Source organism: Narcine bancroftii, chromosome 10 (assembly GCF_036971445.1).
Source record: "Narcine bancroftii isolate sNarBan1 chromosome 10, sNarBan1.hap1, whole genome shotgun sequence".
NCBI classification, from domain to species: domain Eukaryota; kingdom Metazoa; phylum Chordata; class Chondrichthyes; order Torpediniformes; family Narcinidae; genus Narcine; species Narcine bancroftii.
The window spans coordinates 3,114,242-3,128,815 of record NC_091478.1 but is presented as its reverse complement, the minus strand read 5'-3'; the positions used below and the strand labels follow the sequence as shown (position 1 = coordinate 3,128,815).

The window sequence follows — 14,574 nt, the reverse complement described above, 5'->3', positions numbered from 1 at the left end:
TATTTGGATAGCACTCCTCTTACAACTGACATAAATATTTATTGAGACTGGTTCATATAAAAATGGAAATACATTGCTAAGATAGCCAGGTCTAGGTGCACCAGGTTTATTATGAACTGGTGGAAAATAGTGTTTGAAAACCTAATGAAGTGCAAAATATGTCCTTGTACAAACAGTTGTTTCCATGGTTTTGGAAGCAAATGGAAAAAAACTCATTAATATCTAGATAAAGCTATTATTGCATGAAACTGTTAGTATTTTTCATTAGTGAAGAGTATGATTGAACAATGAGCATGTTTCCAAGCTGATAAAGCATAGAAGGGTTTTATTTTTCCCCTCGATGCCTACTGTTTTGGCAGATACAAATAGAAATTATGTTTAATTTGTTAATGGAAGGAAGATTCATGCTCCAGCATAAGTGCTTTCATGTGAGACCAGCTTTGTGTACTGTGTATCTGATGTAAATATCATCATTATTGGACCATCTGGAGTTCTCAAACTCTGGTCCTATTTTGCACACAACTTGCAACATGACATGGATGAAAGATTTATTTGTAAATATAGATATGAAATAAATTAATTAACTCATGATTTTTACACTGGATATCGTCAGTCTAAACCCATAGGAACTTTCACTAAGCAAGTTTTTTTTGGTGAAGATATTGGAAGCATTTGTCCTTGATGAAAGGCTTGAGCCCAAAACATTGGTTATGTATCTTCATTCTATAATAAAGGACACTGATTGTCCTGCGGAATTTCTCCAGCATCGTGTTATTACTTCACCCATGGTGTCTGCAGACTTTGGTGTTTTACTTCTGGAAGGTATTTGTCCTGATTGGTTAGATTAATGAATTCTTTATTTAAACTGTTGCTTCTTCCACAAGAACATTTTCCTCATTGTTTTTGGTGTTCTCATGCCACTGCCATCCCCATGCAACCCATTCCTTGGGTCGTGTTCAGTCTTCTCACATTGTTAATTTTCCGGGCCCTGGTTAGATGCGTGGGCTTGTGGCCAAAGTCAATCATTCTACATATGGTATCAGATTATAGACATTTGAGAATCAAATTTATATGCTACTCATATCATTATTGTTCTTCCTAATAAGTTCTTCCTATTCCCTTGACTCCAGAGTTCCATCTCCAATCCAAGAGTTAATAATCCTGAATTTCTCAGTGGCTATAGCTTTCGTTGAAGGGCCCATTTCTGTGCTTTACAGCTCTGTGACTCAATGACTTCACCCCGTTGAGCAACTAAGCAAAACAGCTGTTCAGCACTGAAGTAGAAAATCTCAGCTAGTGGGGATAATAAGGTTTTATGTTGTTCAAGATTGACATTCTAGCAGACTTCTGTTCTAAACCTTGCAAGGTCTCTGCTCTACCTCTACTAAGGTGCAATGTTGGAAGGGGCAAACAATTTTTTGCCAAACAAGGATTTAGAACATAACTGTTGGATCATGTGGCAGCCTTGGCAAGGCACCTTTTGCCTGTTGGATTGAAGGTTGTAACTTCAAGCCACATCCAAAGACTGGGGCACATTCTTTCTTTCACCTGACATAAAAGTCAGAATATGCTTAACTGTTAGAAGTATTGTTTCGGATGAGACACAAAACTAAAGTTCAAACTCTTCTTTCAGGTAAATGTCAAGAAAAGTATGGTACATTTTTGAGGAAGAAGAAGAATTTCTCATGATGGCCTCATTAGCATAAGTCCTATACCCATTAACATTCGCTTTTCTTCCTGGCATCCTAATAATAGGAACATTACAAATGTACTTCATTATCTGCAATTGAATATCCAGAAAGGTACAAATATTTTTGTTGTTGTCATGTAAGTAAATAAACACACAATGAGCATTGATTTTGAAGAATTCTGGTTGAATTGTTTGCTAAATCCTCAAATTTTTAAAATTATATTTGAATATTTCACTCAGTAATCTGGTCTTTTTCATGGTACTTCAATATGCACTAATTGAAAAAGTGTATATCATGGCTAATGTGATTTATGGTGTGAAAAATAAAAAAATTTTAAAAAAATTATCCTTCCCTTTTAATTCGACGCTTTTAACACTGTGAGCATTTTTGATATTAACCTTCTTCCTGGATCATGTACTCTTCAGAATCTGATGTCTCTGCCATCAGAAGAATAACAGATGGTGGGAGTTACATTTTTTTGGGAGGGATGGGGGAGAAGTTGTTGTATCAAGGCATCAACTATTTCTGCTTCATTGTTCATCCCTACTGGTAACCATCTACAGTGTTAGAAAATGTTAGTCCTGCGTGGTGAAGTTCCAGTGTAAATGTGGATTCAGACCAGTGACGTGATTTTAAGACTTTTCTTTCCATCTTTGTGCAGATCATCTGATTGAAGTTGAGCATTTCATTCTGTGTGGATTGGCCAACGGCAAAATAAAAATAAATAATTTCATAAGATTTTTTTCTGCTGGAACTGTCCTCGTTAGCTGGCTGCCTGATGTTTGAATGCTCTTGCTTTATTTGTTGCTTTGCTCACACAGAGAGTAGCAGTAGATAATTAGAGTCGTGGCAATTTGCTCACCATTCCTTTTTTGCATGAAAAACTGCGATCAACTGTTCTAAAATGAAAGCTCATTGTTTTTCTGTAGATATATATCTATATATATATCTGTCTTCTTGTGATAATGAAATTGGACTGGAAATCCATCTGTTTGGAGAAAAATTGAGGTCTGTAACGAGAGGTGTGCCGTAAAAGTCACCATGATGTGGTAAGACATGGTGAATGTGTTCTACAAAATCTAAATCTGTGTAGTGCCTTTCAATGAAGTAAAGCAACCATGTTACCTTCACAGGTGCATTATCAATAGAATTTACTCTGAACCACATCAACTCAACTGTCAAAGTGACATATTTTTGGGAGCATTAAAATTAGGGAAGAAAGGCCGACCATATTGTGAGGCTGCACTTACTGGAGCAGGTTGAAGGTGTTGTCAATGGATCACTGAGAATTTAGGATGCAAAAATGGTCACTATTGGAGGATCAAAGAGAATAAGGAACAGATCTCAAAGAACTTGTACATTATTGCCTCTTTTAAACCTTATGCAAGGCTAATACAGTATTTTTTAAAAAGTATAGAGAATGTTCTTTTTCTGACAAAGATTTTCTGCACCTTCCTCAGTAGAATAATTCACAAGAAAAATTTAAAATCGAAATCTCTGGTTAGGCTTCAATTTTACCTAATCATTTTGCTAGAATATAAATTGGTCCAAGAAAATTTGACGTAGTAGGTGATCCCATCAGGCATGCAGGGCCAATTGCAAATGACAATGATGAAAGATGAGCTTATCATTTTTATTTGTGATGAAGGTCTGGCCATTTCATTTTGTCTGATTCTATAAAGCCTACATGTGGTTACCCAACTCCAGCAGAGAGAAAGAAATTTCAGCATTAAATTGGAATTATTTTGGATCGTGCCCAAGTCAGCATGTCTTTTGTTTTTGAGGAATAGCTAAGAAAAGCTTTTGTGAACCTTGTCACCCTCAAGATGAATCCGAACCCAATTACTCTGGGTAAAGGCACACTTCCCAATACTATTGTTCACCCTGTTTCTAATATACTGCTCCTGGATCTTGTGCCCCAGAAAAATGACAGCAGTTGCTGTGCATAGGAGTTGCGAGCATTAGGATTGAATCCAGATGAATTAATTAGCTTGAATGTTCACTGGATGAATGAGATTGTCTGAATTCAAGCATGTACAACTAAATGTGACTTATTGTGGCCATGCTAATTTACATGAAAGTAAAATATGTATTTAACATGTATGCTTCATATCACTGGATCCTGTTTCTTGGCTATTGGATAAAGTAACATGAATACCTGGCCATGATAACACCAGCACTGTTTAGAGAAGAAGGAGGTCAGTGCGATCAGTTTGATCAATAATCGCTCCAGATGAGGTGTAGAAAACGCCTGTGAAAACAAATTTCACAGTACTAATGGAGCGGATCATGGAGAAGAACACAGCTTCTTCCTCACTGTAAGGTTGATAAAAACCAGGGCCAGGTCTGGCACCTCTTGGAATACCAGTCAGTATAGACAGTATTTTCTTCTGATGAACACAAAGTATACACTTCATGGATGTAAAACTGTGAATGTGGTAGCCAATGGAAATACTGTGGCTTTGACAGGTTGATGGAAAATTGTTGCAGGTTATTTTTATAAGTCTAAAGAGCTATGCCATTATCTGAATAGGTGTTGTCATTACAGGCCAATCTCTCAAATGGAAATTAGCCTGCAGGTTGTTTGGCATAATCATTCATCTGAATCATAACCTAGATTCTACACCATAAACTTTTTTTTAACCAGAAGACACCCTCAGTTTAAATTTCAGAATGTCTTAGTAATATTTAAAGTAGCAAATTACATTGCTGTATAATTTTCATGCAGGATAATAGAAGATCTGCATTATAATAATTGATAATTAATTAGTCATTACATTTTCCCAGCAAGTTACTGAAACAGCCCTCAAGTGGCTGAAGAAATCTGAATAAAAGGCAACAATTGGAGGTAGTATTGACCTTGAGTTTTAAAATTTTTGGAGTTTTGAAGGGAGACAAAGAATGAGGTGAAATAATGCCCCCAAATTATTGAAGACCTGGAATTCTATTAATTAGTGCAGCATATTTTACCTTAGCGAAGAGAGAAAAAGACATCATCTTTAGAATTTGCAGGAAAATAATGTACTTGTTCAGTATTGTACCTTTTACATAAAAAAAGCTGCAAATCACTTAAGAAAGTTTTGAGGAAAATGATGTGGTTGGGAAAAGGGAAATCGGAAGGGAAACAAAGAGGGTAAAGATCTGAGTGCAACTGCAATTTACTTTTATGCAATAGCTTGTGAAGGGGTATAGTGTCAATAAAAGTACATTATTTTTATTTCATTTTGAATAAATATTTATGAGAATGAAATTCCAGTACTCTTTTATCAGGCATTCCTTATTGTTGATTCGAAGACTGTCCTGGTTCAGTGACCACAAACGTGCAAGTTTTTTTTTAAGATACCAGCACTAAAAGTGGATCATATCCATTTCTTACCTCATGTTTATTACCTCACATGGTGAATTTGCTTCAGCAGAAGTGCTGACCCCAACAACTTCAGAAGAAATGGAAGGCAAAACAAAACCAACTCGATAAGGCCCTTTGATTAACATTACCGTACTATAAGGGATGCGAACAGAAGAAGGAACGTGTCTGTTTCTGCTAGGAATTTAAATGTTAAAACCAACCACAGTGGAATTAATGTCAATGCAAATTGATCACGAATTTTGTTTGTTGGGCCAGGGTAAGTTGCTGGCAGTTTTAATATTTAAGTGCTTTTATGTAAGGAAACCTTGCAGTTGGGAATCAGAGGTTGGTGGTGTGAAATCGATTTGTTTTTCCCATGTAGCCTGTCAAACATGTGAGGGAGGACTGGAAACATCCTGTTATCTCTGTTCTTGTGCATGTTCACACTTGAGTATAGCTCTGATTTTTACTGCCAATATATGTAAAACTGTAGTGTTTTCAAGGAGAATATAACCTATTCCTTGTGCAGATTTAAACTCTCCTTGGAGATTTTGCTTATTGGAGTGAGCAGTCAGTGAAAGCACTAACTGGGGAAACAGGGCCCTCACATGTGTCAGCTTTATTGCACCTTCTGGCACAGCAATTCTATGTAGACACCAGATTACGATTACACCGTTACTGGCAGGAAAGAGATAATATAAATGCTCCAAATATATATTTCAAAATATTAATCAAGAAGTGGGAATGCTTAACAGCAGAACTCGTATGTTTCACCCATTGAGAAAAATGTGTGCATTCAGCTAGTGTATTTTTAGATAAACAGGAGAATATTCTTCACATGGTTATTGTCGACTGTTATTGTACAGCATAATTAAACCACGATGCTTTGTTACTATAGCAGTAACACAAACACAACCTTTTATGCAAGTACAATTGATCACAATAATTGCTTGGCTTAACGTGATTTAGTTTCCACAGACAACAAAAGTAGAAGGTGCAGTACATCAATTTTTCAGAAAGGAAAATGAAGCTACCATCAATTTTTAAACTACTAGAATTATGTGAGCTACAATACTTTGAGAAATCGATCATGAAATGTCCTGGTGTGTTTTGTACATCGTTTCTCTCTTGTACTTATATCATCAAAGGGGGCCTTTCAGCCCATCAGTTTTATCTCATTATTGCCCTCCTGTTTTTCCTCTCCTCATCTCCTTATTATCTCTGCTGTGTTTTTTCTCTTACACATACCCACTTCCCTTTGATTCTTCTTCCTGTTTATCTTCTGGAAAGGGTCGTTTAACTAAACCGCACATCTTTGTGCTGTGGTGGGAAACCTAATGATCTGGAACAAAACCCCATGATCATAGAGAGGACATGCACACTCCACACAGACAGCATCCAGAGTCAGTATCAAACCCCCAGGGAATCGAGGCAGCAGTGCAATCGTTGCACCTCCCTCCAGCGGAATGATAAGATTCTAGAGTAATAAAGCAATGATTTGTAAGGATTAACTGTGGACCCACGAGACGAGGACTGAGGAGGATTGATAATCGTCACATCTCATTTAATCCATTTGTAAAACCAGAACCTGTTTCAACGTGTTTCCTGATGATTAAATTTGAATTCTTCTCGTGACTGCATCAAGTAGTCACTGAGGATATTTTGTCTGAATCCAGTGCATGTGCACGATGGACCAAGATGAAAAGCACCTTTTCAGTTGTAACAATGAATATCGATTTAGCCTTGCAGATCACACCATTGTATTTATTGTTCAGAACTTTCCCAGTTTGATGTGGCTTTTATGCTTAAGCCAATTTTAACTTTTGACTAATCTGCCAGAGGTTTTCAAGGACATGACTTGGAAACTAATGGATGTGGTGTATTTGAATTTCCTGAAGTCTATCAATAAGGTTAGAGTAGATAGAATTGGGCTAATGTGTTGGTATAGATTGAGAATAGATTATTTAGGTAAATGGTAAAGTGTGGAATAGTTTGCTGAAGATACAAAATTAGGTAGAATTGTGTGTAGGATGCAAAAAGGCATCAAGAGGATCCGGACAAGTTGAATGATTGTGGAAAGATGAGAAGCTACTTTTGTACCTACAGTACTGTCCATAATGTTTGGGACAAAGACACTTATTCCCTTTATTTGCCCCAGCGCACCACAGTTTTATATTTGTAATCAAACCATTAATGTGCATATTCCAGATTTTATTCAAGGTTATCTGTATTCATTTTTGATTGACCATGTAAAAATTACATCACTTTTCATACATATTCCCCCTTTCCCCCTCCCCCCCCCCCCCACCCCCCATTTCAGGGACATTTGGCTTCAGAGGTATTTGTGATTATTAATGTATTTTAATTGCTTAATTGGTGCAGGTATAAGAAAGATAGGCTTGCTTCTAAGCTTTTGGAGTCTATAGTTGACATTTTTCAGTACGAGGACCAGAGTTGTGCCATTGAAAGTCAAAGAAGCCATTATAAAGCTGAAAAACAAGAATAAAACAGTTAGAGACATCACCCAAACCTTCAGATTACTAAAATCAACAGTGTGGAACATCATTAAGAAGAAAGAACATACTGGTGAGCTCAGTGATAGCAGAGGGATTGGGAGGCCAAGGAAAACCTCCACTGCTGATGACGGATGAATTCCCCTCATAATGAAGAAAAATCCCCAAACTTGTCCGACAGATCAGAAACACCCTTCAGGAGGCAGGTGTGGATGTGTCGATGACTACTGACCACAGAAGACTGATGAATCTACACCCAGAATGTTGGTCTGTCATTGCTCTCCTTACTTAAAGAAAGATACCTTGGCCATGGAGGAAGTGCAGCAAAAGTTCATTCAACTGATTCCAGAGTTAACAGCTGTGCTGGCAGAGGACAGATTGAGTTGACTGGTCCTGCGTTCTGTAGAGTGTCGAACAATGAGAATAAATTCTCACTGGGCTTAATAAACTAGAGGGAACAAGAATTTATCCCCTGTCTGAGTAGTCTTGAACTGAGGTCATAACCACATCGTAAGAGGCAGGGCATTTTGGAATAGAGTAGGAAACATTTCTACGTGCAGAGAGAGAGGTGGGTGAGGAATTTTCTGCCCTGGAGGGCTATGAAGTTTTGGTGGTTGAATTAATTCAAAATAGAGATGGATCAATTTCTATATGTGAAGGAAATATAAAGGGATATGGGGATGGTGCAGAAAATGGTGTTTGAGGTTCAACATCAGCCATGATCGTGATGAGTGGCAGAGTAAACTTGAATGGACAATTGACCTGCCCACAGCGCAATTCATCCATGAATCTCTTCAGGAAATGATTTGTAAGAGGGTTAGTCAGGAGATGCTTGGTCTCACAGCAGCGAGAGGTTTCTGGGAGAAGAAAAATATTGCAAATAAAGACTATATTTTTACTTCTCTAATTTCTTTAAGATTCACCAAAACTACAGAGGAGCTGTGCGAGAATTGCCCCATTATCCTCAGAAATGAATCATTATCTTAATCTGCTGTCCCTTATTCCCTCCACACATCCATGCAAAGTCTAGGTTTTGTTTATTGCTTTCTGTAAATTTGAAGAGATGAATGAAAAAGTGGTGCTCTTACAATTCAATGATTAGTTCCATTGAATCCAATGGCAGAGGATGGATGAAAGAAAAAGCTGGAACTATTCAGAAGATCAGACAGCATTTGAGAAAGGACAATTAGGGTTGATATTTCAGGTCAATGAAATGGGAAAAGGATGACAGGATGCGATGCAAAACCACCAACCTCGAGTAGCCACGTGCTTCTCCCACTAAATGCATTACTTGGTATGATGCATGAATATTTTAGAGCATTTTCAGCTATTTGCCACCTGCAAGGTTTTGCTTTGGAACTCGTATCACTGGAATCCAAGAAGACAGATTATCCTTTGTGCAGGGATTAGTAAAGTATAGAATGGAGTCATTTCATTGTATTATTACCACATGCATTCTCTGTTGAATTGAGGCCAAGGGTACTATTGACAATGAGTTAGTGATAAGTTTTGAACTGAGTACAACAGTTTCTCAACTGTACGTTGACGATCTCTGTTTGAAATGACTCAATTCGATCTGAAGTGGATTCGTATGGAGCAGTTGCATGCACTCAACCTCATTCTTTCCAAATTATATGGCAGCTGGCTGTTCCTTCTGCCCTTCCTCATACTGAGGCATATTGCCCAGACAGAATAAGTACACGTCCACACATTGGAAGGATATGTACATTCCACAACGTACCAAATAAATCTGTATGTTCTGGAGTTTTGTTTTTGTACAATACGAGTTGATTAAATGTTATAGTCCTATTGTAGGTGAAATCTTACTTTGCAGTGAAGATGGAAAGAAGTGCAAGGAGTTAATCTCATCTGCAATGTTGGGTCAGTCCCCGTGTCATGGCATTTTTGAATGGGTATCCTCAAATGTAAAAATCCAAAAGGTGACTTTTTTTGTCGCCAATTCTGATTAACTACTTGCACATTTTTAGCCCTTCCTGTCTGGCCAATATTTCTGACACTGTTCCCTTGCTATTAACCTGATGCATGATTCCAATCTGGAATCTATCATTGATTAATTAAAGACCAGAATTTGAGAGTTAACCATGAGAGTTTAGTGAAAGAGCAATGTTTTTAAGGCTGTTTAAAAATAGCAATGGAAATTTTGAAGATTTAATGTTTCTTAATTAGCAATTGGTGTAATCACTACAATACCCATCAAACGCTTCTGTCTTTGATTTTCAGTGTTAAGGACGATAATGAGTAATCTTGTATTCAACACTGTAATTTGTTCAACTACATGGTGTAATTTTTAAACACCTTGGAATGACAGATAATACCATCTTCAGCAACCTTTCTTTTTGGCTGAATGCACATCTTCATTCCCATAATCTTGGGTGTCACCTTCTTTGAAGTAAACCCGACACTACTGCTCTGTTTGCACAGATCTAAATGTACTGTAGAATTCAACTGTGGAGATGAAACTTGACAAAGGAGGTGTTTTTTGTTCTTTTGTCATTTTCCAAATAAGCATTAATGTGATTTTGTTCTAACAACTTGCAAAATTGCCCCAAAGACGTGTAGTTCCATTTCAGTAATCAACATTCTCAGTTGGATCATGCCACAAAAATAAAGAAAAGGTTTGCTGGAAGCCTCTTGTTGTAATCTCCACCGTGTTATGTACACTTCCTGGACAGCATGTTTATTTTTATTTAATCCTTTGTGTTTTACAGCCTGAAAACCTACAGAAGAATTGGCTACGAGAATTTTATCAGGTAGGAATGTTTGTAAGAAGTATTGGAGACTTCTTCTCTTGTGGAACACTGTCACGTTTAATGTAAATAAATGCAATTTATAAATGCAAAGTCACAAATAAGAAATGTTATGTGGATTATTGGAGTCATAACAGAGTGGAGAAAGGAAAATTTGTTTTAACATATAACTAGTCTGTTTTCTGGTCATGATGTTTTCTTTTGAATTTTAATGTTAAGAGTTTAAGTTTGGGGTACAAAGTGGACCAGGTGGAACACAAAATCAATCTATTTGCTATTGATATATTTGATGGATCCTAGAGAGTCATTGGCCAAACTAAAGATGACACAGGAAGATTATGGGAGATCTCAGGATTTAAAATGAATTTAGACATAAGTGTCTTTGACTAAAGGTGATTAAAAACCCTATCAACAAGGAAGCCAATTTAAGTGGCAACTGGAACGCATCAAATATTTGGAGATAAGAGTAGAAAAATTCTTAAGCAATATATACAAGTTAAATTATCAACCTTTGCTCCGGAGGATAGAGGATGACTTGGTTAAATGGAGAACTCTGTCCATAACGTTATTGGACAGAGTAAATTGTATCAGAATGAAGGTGATGCCAAGACTGAAATACCTTTATCAAATGCTGCCCATTCCATTGCCCCAAAACTTATTCAAGATGCCCCAGAACAACTTCAATGGGTCAGGAACTTTTTGTGGAGTCGGAAGGTAGCTAAAGTCTCCATGGAAAAATTAACATTAGGGGGTCTAAAACAGCCAAATTTCAAAAGCATATTATTGGGCGAACCAGGTGATGGGGCAAAGGACAGTAGGAGAGTTTATATATATATTGAACACCAAATTAATATTCAAAAAATACAAATAACCCCATAATTAAAACATATACACCAAACATGGAAAAAAATACATCAATGCAATGGATTGAAGGCGGGATGGTCTCCTAGTATGCTTTTGACCCAGAACAATACCCATGATGCTGGGCAACAGGATCCTGGACATCTGGTGCCTAAAAGGGAACAGGTGTATCGAGCACTGTTATGATCAGGGGCAAATTTATATGTCAGGATGGGTTGTCTCTTAATTCATTTCTCAGGATGGGGAGAATAGATCATATCTGGGCACCTATGCGTCTCAGGCCTGTATGAACGAATCATACTTCTTCCTCAAATTGTAAGTAATATTCTCGAGGAATGGAGGAATAAATTTGTATTATCTAATAGATAATCTTATGCTTCCAACAATTGAAATCTTTCTTAAGAGACAAATTAGGGCAATAACTCTGCCAGAACGTAGCACCATGGAGATTTTAATTTGACAGCGGAATGTATTTAAGTTTATTTCTAGAATGTATTTCTTACTCCAGAGTTAGGGCCCGAAACCAGGAATACACTGGTTGAGGGAGAGGTGGGAGTTGGACTTGGGTACAATGATTAATGAAAATTGGTGGGAAGGCTTGTGTCTAAACAGCATGACAGGGATTATCAGTTGTACCTCACACCTCAGAAATTACATAAATCAAATTCAGATGCAGTGTAGAGGTTGAAACCTCTATTCTCTCCACCTGACTATGTACGAAGGTGAGAGCCTTCTGGATAGACATTCTTAAAAAAAATTACAAAGTGGAGTTTCCACAAGATCCAGAATTGTTCCTTGTTGGAGAAATTGGTGAAATACAGTTTAGATTATGCAAACACAAAATTCAGTTTGTGAAGATTGCTTTATCGGTAGCCAGGGAGTGTATAGGGGTTGCTTGGAAGTCCAACTCTCAGCTGAGTATTACGCGATGGAGTACGGAGATGCAGAGGTGCATCCCCTGAGAAGATTATTTATAACTTGAGGATGAAATATGACACATTTATTGAAGTGTGGCGGCCTTACCTGAGGCACAGAGGGCCACGGATATGATCTATTACCCCCCCCCCCCCACCCTTGAGAAATAAGTTAAGATACAAACCATCCTGACGGATAAATACACAAGAGTGAATTGAGGTTGTGGCACAGACCACGTGTATTTTAATTTTTGTTTTTATTAAATTGTGTGATAAGAAAATGTATTGTTTGCATATATTTGCTTGAATCTTTTAAAATAAAACATTCAAAAAAAGTTTAAGATCGGAGCTGAGTATAAAATCAAATGGAATAGAAATATGCACTGACAACAAAATCTACTTAGTGTTATGACTAATTATGGCTCTACTGGTGGGTTTAAAATAATTTACCTGTGAGGAAGGATATGCTCAAAATTTGCCTTCCATTGTTCTGATTTATAAGGCTTGGTTGTAAAATTTTCATTTCAGTGTGACATATACTTTACATATGTAAATTCTCTTGCAAGCTGCAGTACATCATGTTTCATGTTAATGTACTGCAGCTTGCAAGAGAATTTACATATGTAAAGTATGTCACACTGAAATGAAAATTTTTGATGTACTGCAGCTTGCAAGAGAATTTACATATGTAAAGTATATGTCACACTGAAATGAAAATTTTTTTGAATGTTTTATTTTAAAAGATTCAAGCAAATATATGTCCGTAGATGCTGTAATTGTAGTAAATTTCTCCAGAACTTTAACAGGTCCCATAGAATCCAGGGGAGGCATATATCCAGCATTATGTGGAAGTCTTATATTGATGAGCTCTGGTGGATGATATATTGGCCATTTCATTGCATTGTCTCTATGGGGAATGTCCAAAGGTTGGTTGGACTGTGTTCGATGCACGTTAAACTATTACAGCAGTAAATTTGAAATCCTGAATTAAACTAAACAATCATTTAATATTAACAAGCTGAGTTTCAGGGATTTAGTCATTTCGATTCATTTGGACATAGTTTTTACAAAAAATCTCCCTGGAGATTCATCGTTTTACTTTTATTCCTTTTGTTCTGCTATTGCAGTTTCCATCAGTACCGGGGCACTGCAGAGCTGTGTTCTTAGCCCCCTGCTCTTTACACCTATGACTGTGTAGCTCCATACGACAATAATACCATTTACAAATTTGCCAACGATACCACGGTAGTGGGTTGTATAAAAGGTGGGGATGAGTCAGCGTACAGGAGGGAGATTGAAAACTTGGCTGAATGATGCACCTACAAAAACCTTGCACTCAATGTCACCAAAACCAAGAAGATGATGGTTGACTTCAAGAAAGGAAAGCCAGAGGTGTATGATCCAGTGATGACTGGGGGATTAGAGGTGGAGAGGGTGAGCACATTTAGGTTCTTGGGAGTCACTATCTTGGAGGATCTTTCCTGGACCCAACACACTAAGGGTATCATCAAAAAAGCACGTCAGTGCCTCTACTTCCTCAGGAGTTTGTGGAGGTCCTGCGTCAGCCACAAACGAGCCTGCAGCTGACATGGACATTACCCTTCCATAAATCTTCGTCCGCGAAGCCAAGCCAAAGAGTATGATATCAGGAACCCTGGCAAATTTCTACAGAGGTGTGGGGGAAAGTATGCTGATCGGCTGCATCACGGTCTGGTAAGGGAACACCAATACCCCTGAGTGTAAATCCATAAAAGGTAGTGGACATCACAGGCAAAACCCTCCCCACCATTGAGAGCATCTACAGGGAACGCTGCTGTTGGAGAACAGCAGAAACCATCAAGGATCCACATCACACACTCTGTTCTCACTGCTACAGTCAGGAAAGAGGTAAAGATGCCACAGCACTCGTTCAGGAACAGTTGCTACCCCTCCACCACCAGCCTCCTCAACAACAAACTCAATCAGGGACTCATTTAAAGATTCGTGCTCTTTATTGATTTTCTTTTGTTCTCTTTGTATTGCACAGTCATTATCTGTTTACAGTTCTTTTATTTGTTTATGTTTAATCTATGTACAGTTTATTTTTGCACTACCAATTCATGGTAATTATTCCACGTCTGCAAAATAAAAGGAATCTCAGGATTGTATGTGATGTCATGTCTGTTCTCTGACAATAAATCTGAAATGTTAAGTGTCAGGAATGGATTGTAGTTTAGTGGCTGATCACACACTTTTGACCACTGACTGTGATGTGTTCCTGGAACCAACACACCAATGACATCATGAAGAAAACCTCTACTTCCTCAGGAGTGTGCGGAGGAGCTAGTGGAGTTGTTCAAGTGTACCGGTACGGACTTGAAGGGCCGACATGGCCTGTTTCCGTGCTGTAAACGGTTATATGGTTATATGGTTTCAGTCAAGAACTAAAATGTAATTTGAATTGACATTTTATTGTTTATTGTTAAAATGTAAAGAAGACCA

General features: G+C 37.7%; 1 protein-coding gene across 6 annotated transcripts in view; it reads left to right on the top strand.

The window, feature by feature from the left end:
• Nucleotides 1-14,574, top strand: part of LOC138744080 (inositol polyphosphate-5-phosphatase A) — a 445,284-nt gene that overhangs the window by 140,463 nt on the left and 290,247 nt on the right. For all 6 annotated transcript variants that reach the window (XM_069899594.1, XM_069899596.1, XM_069899597.1 and 3 more), the window contains exon 2: nt 10,280-10,321. In XM_069899594.1, the coding sequence (XP_069755695.1) occupies nt 10,280-10,321 (42 nt within the window). The remainder of the gene's footprint in view (nt 1-10,279; nt 10,322-14,574) is intronic.